The sequence below is a fragment of the Rutidosis leptorrhynchoides genome, chromosome 2, assembly GCF_046630445.1.
Source record: "Rutidosis leptorrhynchoides isolate AG116_Rl617_1_P2 chromosome 2, CSIRO_AGI_Rlap_v1, whole genome shotgun sequence".
Lineage (NCBI taxonomy): Eukaryota > Viridiplantae > Streptophyta > Magnoliopsida > Asterales > Asteraceae > Rutidosis > Rutidosis leptorrhynchoides.
This window is the reverse complement of record NC_092334.1, coordinates 621,836,868-621,844,476: the sequence shown is the minus strand read 5'-3', so window position 1 is coordinate 621,844,476 and position 7,609 is coordinate 621,836,868. Positions and strand designations below refer to the sequence as shown.

The following is a 7,609-nucleotide window of genomic DNA, read 5'->3' as shown; positions in this document are numbered from 1 at the left end:
TATTTATGTGTATATATAGTTTGATTATTTATGTTATATGTAGGTACCGAACAAGTCCCGATTCAGAAAAAGTGCACACTATGGACTACCAAAGAAGAAGAGTTTTTGGTTCAGTGTTGGATCGATTCTTCTCAAGATTCCCGAAAGGGAAATTCGCAAAAGCATGAATCGTTGTGGGGTACGGTTTATAAGAAATTTAATAACAACAAGCACGGGTGGTATAGAGGCGATGACCAATTGTCCTCTAAATGGAGAAATATCAACAAAAATTGTCAAGAGTTTAATGCCTCTTACAACGAAGTCCTACGAAATAGGAGGAGCGGAGAAAGTGACCTCGATGTTGAGAATAGAGCCCATGAAATCTATGTACTAAATACCAAAGAGAAAAAGTTTAATATGATGGATGCTTGGCGGTTTTTGACAGATAAGGCGAAGTGGTACGTTCCCGGCACGCGTAATCATGTTTCTTTAGATGCCAACGATGAAGATTTTGATGTTCCACTTTCTCAAAACGATCTTTTCGAGAGTGATCCTTTTCCAAGGCCAATGGGGCGAGAACGGGCAAAAAAGAAGGCTCGATCAACAAGTACCGACACCGACAAAACTCGTTCTTCAACTCGATCATCAAAAGCGGATGAGGCTTTGGAAGCTATTTCAAAGCACAAGGAAGCAAGAGCATTGGGTATAGAACACGCGAAAAAGGAAGCAACACTCCAAATCGCGTTTCAAGGAGCTAGCATTTTAGCCATCAACCCATCGGCAATCGATGACCAAGTCCGAAAACAAATGATTGAAGGGCTTCAAAAAGTGTTCCTCGGCAAATATAGCTACTTTCTCCAACCAACGCCACCGCCTCAAAACAACGACTCATCCGAAGACGACGATTAGTTTTTAAGTATTTAAGTACCGAATAATTTTTTTTCCCGTATTATGTGTGTTTTTTTAACCGAATGTATGTTTTTAAGTTTATTAATGTTTAAAATATTTTAGTTTTTATTTAATAATGTTTTAAATTTAAATTGTATAGAACTTGTGGGACCTATTTGACACTGGAGGGGCGTCAGGGTTATTTTGGTGTCAAAGGGTGACACTGCCACGTCACAGGCAGATTGCACTTTTTGGCCAAAAAGTGAACAATCTGCATGTGACGTCACAGGCAGGGTAAATTGGTCTTAAGTGAACGTAAATGCTAAAGTTATTTAGTTTAATGACCCGTGGAACCACAGAGTCCGACTAAGAAACTCGTCAGCTGAACATTTCATCAAATACCTAAAATGCATATTAAACAATCAACATCCAATCATAAGAGATAATATTGGTTGTCATTTTATTTTAAAAGTGTAAATTAAAATATAAATTTAGAATTTGTTTTATTCTACCTAGTTTTATACCTTCTCGTACTCAATTCAAAATAATTAATTAAAATAAATCAAAATTATTTAATTTTAATAATTAAAATAATTATCAATAAGATTTAATAATAATAATTAATTAATACTAGTAAGATTTAATTTTAATTCAAAATTATTTAGATTAATGACATCACCCACCATTCTTAGATTTTTTTATTTTTCTTTTTGATTTTTTCTTAATAAAGAAATTAGCCTAATAATGACATCATCATTATAGGATTATAATATTAACTATAGATAGATAGATATGTAAGGAAGTAAACAATTAATTTAAAATAACATTTATCCTCACTCATGTAAAGAAGCGAATATTTAATTTAGAAGACTTTTAAAAAGAATATAATGGCTTTAAAAAGAGTTTTGGAATAATAAAATTGAAACGAGGAGGTACATAGTGATATATTTATTGGTGTTTGTACCTTAAACCATTTCTAATCGTGCATGTGATATCACGGACGGTTTATGCAATTTTTGGCCAAAATGTGCGATCTGCCTGTAAATGTCAGTTTCTGACATTTTTTAACCCCTGTGTGATTGGTTGTAAGGAGGAAGTGACGATTTTTTTTTTACATCAGAAGTCCAACTGACGCCTTAGCTCCGCCAGTTCTGACGCCCGACGCCCGATTAGATGCCGTAAGTTTTTGTCAATTTTTCCATGTGGGATGACGGAAGGTAAGTGACGGATTGTTATATACTACGTATGATCTTAAGGCCTCTTTAAAAGGTTTAGTGACAAAATCACTCCGTGTTAGGAATGTTTTGGATAGCAAATTTGCACAGTTAACTTAGTCTCTTACAATAAAATAAATAAAATAAAATGCAATGACTAAAACAAGAGAAAAGCAAAATGCAAGAACATTGAAATTGATACTTAGAATGAAACAAAGTAACAAACACCATGTTATTAGTTCAAGAACATACACATCCTTCTAGGCAACAATGAACAATGACTAAAACCAAGATCTAATGAACCAATCACGATACACTCTCAAAACAAACGACGGATTTGCATATCACTTTACCAACCCATAAGCGTACTTCTAATTTTCTTGATGATTTCTTGTTTCGCTTGTTTGCTTGTCAATGGAAACCTTCGGTTTTCAATTAACAAGAACCTGTACACCTCCCACTCCCGATCCAATGACGAATGTCTTACAATCTCAGCCTATACAAAACCAAACTCATTTAGTATCACAAACAAGCCATTTCAAGTTATTTTATTTTTATTTTTTGAACGGCTACCATTTCCATTTCAAATTATTTAAGCTACAGAAAACTTGCATAAACCGTTAGAAGCTAAAAACTTACGGAGAAGATGCATATGCCGAGTGTCTTTAAAGCAAGAGTGACATCATATACGACACGAGGTCTTCCCTTTCCAGATATCTCGACGGGATTGGCAACTAAAAGTTCTGTATCGGGCCCACGATTGGTAATCATGACTCTTAAAGGGTGCAACATCTCCTCTTTAAGACGGGAACATAAAGCAATTTGATTTTCATTATTCAAAATCTTTTTCCCGTCTTTATTTTGGATAAATAGATCTAAACTCCGAGTACCATTAACAGTAGAAGACACTCTTCCATATGCAATCTGCATATCAACAACATAAATTAATCACTAGAAAAATACATGTGTATTTATTTTACTAAGTCTACTTATAAATTTTTTAAATCATTTGATGTTTTATCTCAAAAAAAAGTATTTGGGTCAACCTGTTATGTAACAGGATTACCCATTCACCCAAAAAAAACCACCCCAATTTTGGGGAAAAAAAAAATACATAAAAGATATTCCGGGTCAACCCATCCTGTAACAGGATTACCCATTTACCCAAAACACCCGATAAAATAAAAAATAGAGAGACATACAAATGCTAATGTTATCAAGGTGAATATGCATATGTATGTATACCTGTATGTCACAATCTTTGGAAATTCTAAAAATGTCATAGATGAGGCCTTTCTGATCACGACATTGAATTTGAAGCAACGAATGAACTGGGCTCAGTAAATTATCAATTACTACACTAGCCTCCTTATTTTTTGATGATGCATCAGCCCGTAAACCATCATCTTCAACGGCTGAAATCTCACAACGACACAGTTTTTCAGCAATCGCTTCGGGAATAGAAGAATTCCATTGTTGACTTTCGTATTCGGGCCCCACTAGATCAAGTTCACAGCTGATACAACACTCTCCTAAAACCGCACTAAGGTTCTCACACGTTTCTTGTCGCCCAATCTTCGTATGCAGTATGTTCCTATTTTTTTAAAAAAAAAAATTAATAAAATAATAAAAAAAAAAAATCAAATTATCAAACAGCTGATGCAAATCATCATGTATATTGTTTATAGAACAACGATAGTATAAAAAAGACTTACACGCTATCGGTAACAAAGAAGAGGTCCAAGACCTTTCCATCGGGGGTTGTCATCACTTTTAATCGTTGAATTGTAAGTTCGAGCTCACACAAGAGCTTTGTGACATCTACAATGAAAAAAGAAAAACAAATATAAATTATCAGGAAATATATCGAAATACAAAATACAATAAATAAAATGAAACGTGCTAAGTTACTAACCATGTATTAACCCTTTTCGATCCAATGAGAAAACCTTTAAAAGGTACAATGGAGGTGATTTAGAAGTAGTAGACAATTGATTTAGATAAAATGTAGGCATACACGATGGACAAACTGCTACGAGACGTTTTTTTAACCTCTCCCATTCGACTTTTAGTGACATTGGTCGCGCTACAACCCACAAAACTACATAACACCATCTTCCATCAGTAGAAAAATCTGTACGTTTACACCACAATACATTCAAAGTCATCAAAATAAAATTTAAGTAACATGATGTTACCTTTCAACTACATGAAGCTCAAAAGTACATACATTAATATGGATTTTTCTAACGACAACTCTGGCACAAAAAAAGTGTTTACTATTCATAACCGTCACCTTAAAAAAAGTCAAATGTAGTAACAATTTTATGCACCTTACCGAATGCCCTAGGGATACGTTACGAAAATCGATTAGTACTTTGGTATACTATATGCATAAGAAAATTGTGAATTAAATTCAAAAATCATACTAAAATTTACAAAAAAGAAAAATACAATCTTTAATTGTAACCAAGCTAACTCAAACCTAAATCTCACATCAACATCAAGAATATTCATATAATTCATAAAGTAATTGCATACTTGCAATAAATAAATAACCAAAAACTTTATCAGATTCGTATATGAATCTTCTTAATGAATAAAATAATATAATAATCAAAAAGATAAAATAAATAATAAAGAATGCAGGTATAGTTTATTACCTCCACGGGTAACATAGAGTCCGAATTCAACAACAATTCTCAACAAATCACACCCGAGTCCGGGTTTATCGGGGCAGTTAACCGTTACGACGGTCGGGTCGCCGGAGTTTTTACCTTTCTCAATCAATACCACGTCATCCCACGACATACCCATTTTTCCCTTTTTAATTTTATTGAATATTGATTAAAAAAGATGATGGATTTTGTAAAGAAGGGGGTGTTTTTTGCGTTTAACGTCGCCGGAGACTAAAAGGGGTCGGCCGTCGGAGGTGATTTTGTATTTCCGGCGTGTTTTGATACAATGAGAATTATATCCATCAATTCCCCTTGTTTTCGCTCCTCACCGAGCTTTGAACAATTGATTTTTTGTATCTGCATATGTTATAAAATTGAATTGAATGAAGGTGGTTGTTGAACAGAAACAAATTGTGGTGGTTTTATTTATAAAAAAAAAAAAAAAAAAAAGCGAAGCAAATATCTACGTATTATCTATCAGGGTTGAATAGCCGCAACCCGTTCTCCCACGTCGATGATCATTAAATTGTGGATGGCATGCTATGTAAAGATAAAAAATAAAATGGCTATAAAAAGTTATTGTTTTTAGAATAAATCTTTTTAGTACATTCGATTTTGTTAAAATTAATAACATTAACATTGAGTAGTAGCTTAACTGGTAGAGGCCTGACTCTCTTAGCGAGATGTCAGGAGCTCGACTCCGCTTGACTGCAACATTACACTCAATGTTATCTCTGACTTGAAGTCTCTACCCAGGTCGCCTTTCGCTTAGTGCGGGGCAGCAGGGAGGGGGTTTTTTACCGGCTATGCTCTCCGATTGGTACGAGTTTTCTCCATATGTCAGTAGTTAGAGGCGAGTTATGTAACTACCGAAGATGAACGCGAGGGTGTTATATAATTGAAATATTAAGTAGTTATTAATTTTAATAAAATAAAAATAAAAATCATTACGTACAATATTTCTATATGCATGTTAACAACATACTTAATAACTATATTTAGGATACCATAAAGTATGTGTTCGTTTATATATATTAATATGATTTTCTTAGAGCTCAAGTACATATATAAATACAAAAGTTCTTTGCATTAATAATTTTAGTTATACTGTATATATAAAAAATTTCTATACATGTTAACAACGTACTTTATCACTAAGTTTAGGATGTTGTTTGTCGTGATCGTCGTCGTTGGTGGATTAAAGCATTCCTTGGTTTAGTAAGGTTCTCGAATTTGTGCACGCGATTTCAAGGGTTGTTAGAAGTTTAGGGATTGCAACTGTTACACTAGTTGATATTTATGTGGTTTGCATTGCTCAAGTTGATGTTTAAATAGTTCAATAGTTAATATGGTCGGTTCAAATTGTTTTGAGTTTGTGTGATGTATTGATTCAATGATTAGTTAGTTGTGGGTCTAGTTCAGTTGAGACGACCCGTCCTAATCCATAAGGACGAATGCAATAATATATGGTTACATTGCGAGGTATTTGACCTCTATATGATACATTTTACAAACATTGCATTCGTTTTTAAAAGACAAACTTTCATTTCATCAAAAGTTGACAGACATGCATACCATTTCCTAATATATCCAAACTATAACTGACTTAATAATAATCTTGTTGAACTCAACGACTCGAATACAACGTCTTTTGAAATATGCCATGAACGACTCCATGTAACATCTTTAAAATGAGCAAATGTACAGCGGAAGATTTCTTTAATACCTGAGAATAAACGTGTTTTAAAAGTGTCAACCAAAAGGTTGGTGAGTTCATAAGTTTATCATAAAACCATAAAATTCAGTAATTTTGATAGACCACAAGATTTAAATACGGTACATCTATCTCGTGTACGAAGCCATTTTTCATAATGTTTGGCAGAGTAGGTTCGTATCCTTTTCTCCCCCGTAGGTTGCCTCGCGATTTTTAATAACCGTACACATATCTCGTGTACAAAATAACATACACATAACCTGTGTATAAAATCATTCTCTCTATACATAATCTCTGCTTGGTAACCGACCTTAACATTTAATGCGCATAAATAATATCCCCAAAACAGAACCTCTCGTCTGTATAAATATATAAACCTCGAAATACTAAACACCACGCCCACTAGCTCTTCTGTCTAGTGAACATTCTGGGTGGGGGTGTTAAACCCGGTAGCTACCTTTAGGATTCGCGTCAATTAGCAGGCAATTATAACGTCCAAACTAATTCTTACGTTACCAAGCTATAATAATCAGGGGGAAATATTCACATCAATTAGTGGCAATTATAACGTCCAACTAATTCAACAGAACTTCTGTCTGTATAATAATTCATTAGAGGAATGTTTTGCTTGTGTCTATCTCGTCAAACATTTATAAAAGCATTTCATGTATTCTCAGTCCCAAAAATATATATTGCAAAAGCATTTCATGTATTCTCAGTCCCAAAAATATATATTGCAAAAGCATTTAATAAAAAGGGATCAAATAAAACTCACGCATATAAATATTGTAAAACATTTATTAAAACTATGCATGAATTCACAATCCAAAAATGTAATGAGTAAAAGGGAGCAAATGAAACTCACAATACAATATTTTGTAGTAAAAATATTCATACAACGATACTGAATAATGCAGGGTTGGCCTTGGATTCACGAACCTATATCATTTGTATATATATCAAAACATATAATTGTAATCAAATGAATATATATATATAAATTTATTAGTTACACCATTTTTATATTAATAACATATATATATATATATATATATATATTTTAATTTGTATATACATTCAAAATGATTAATATCTATATAGTCATATTAATATATATATGACTAATATTTGTTTAG

General features: G+C 33.1%; 1 protein-coding gene across 1 annotated transcript; it reads right to left on the bottom strand.

Annotated features, from left to right (window-relative positions):
* Positions 1-2,251: 2,251 nt before the first annotated feature.
* Positions 2,252-5,152, bottom strand: LOC139893563 (ACT domain-containing protein ACR9-like). Its single transcript, XM_071876737.1, has 6 exons — positions 4,745-5,152; positions 3,997-4,215; positions 3,797-3,902; positions 3,327-3,675; positions 2,721-3,005; positions 2,252-2,577 (listed from the first exon to the last, which is right to left on the bottom strand). Exons 1-6 carry the CDS (start codon positions 4,896-4,898, stop codon positions 2,431-2,433), a joined length of 1,260 nt encoding a protein of 419 aa, XP_071732838.1. The 5' UTR covers positions 4,899-5,152; the 3' UTR covers positions 2,252-2,430.
* Between the last annotated feature and the right edge of the window lie 2,457 nt (positions 5,153-7,609).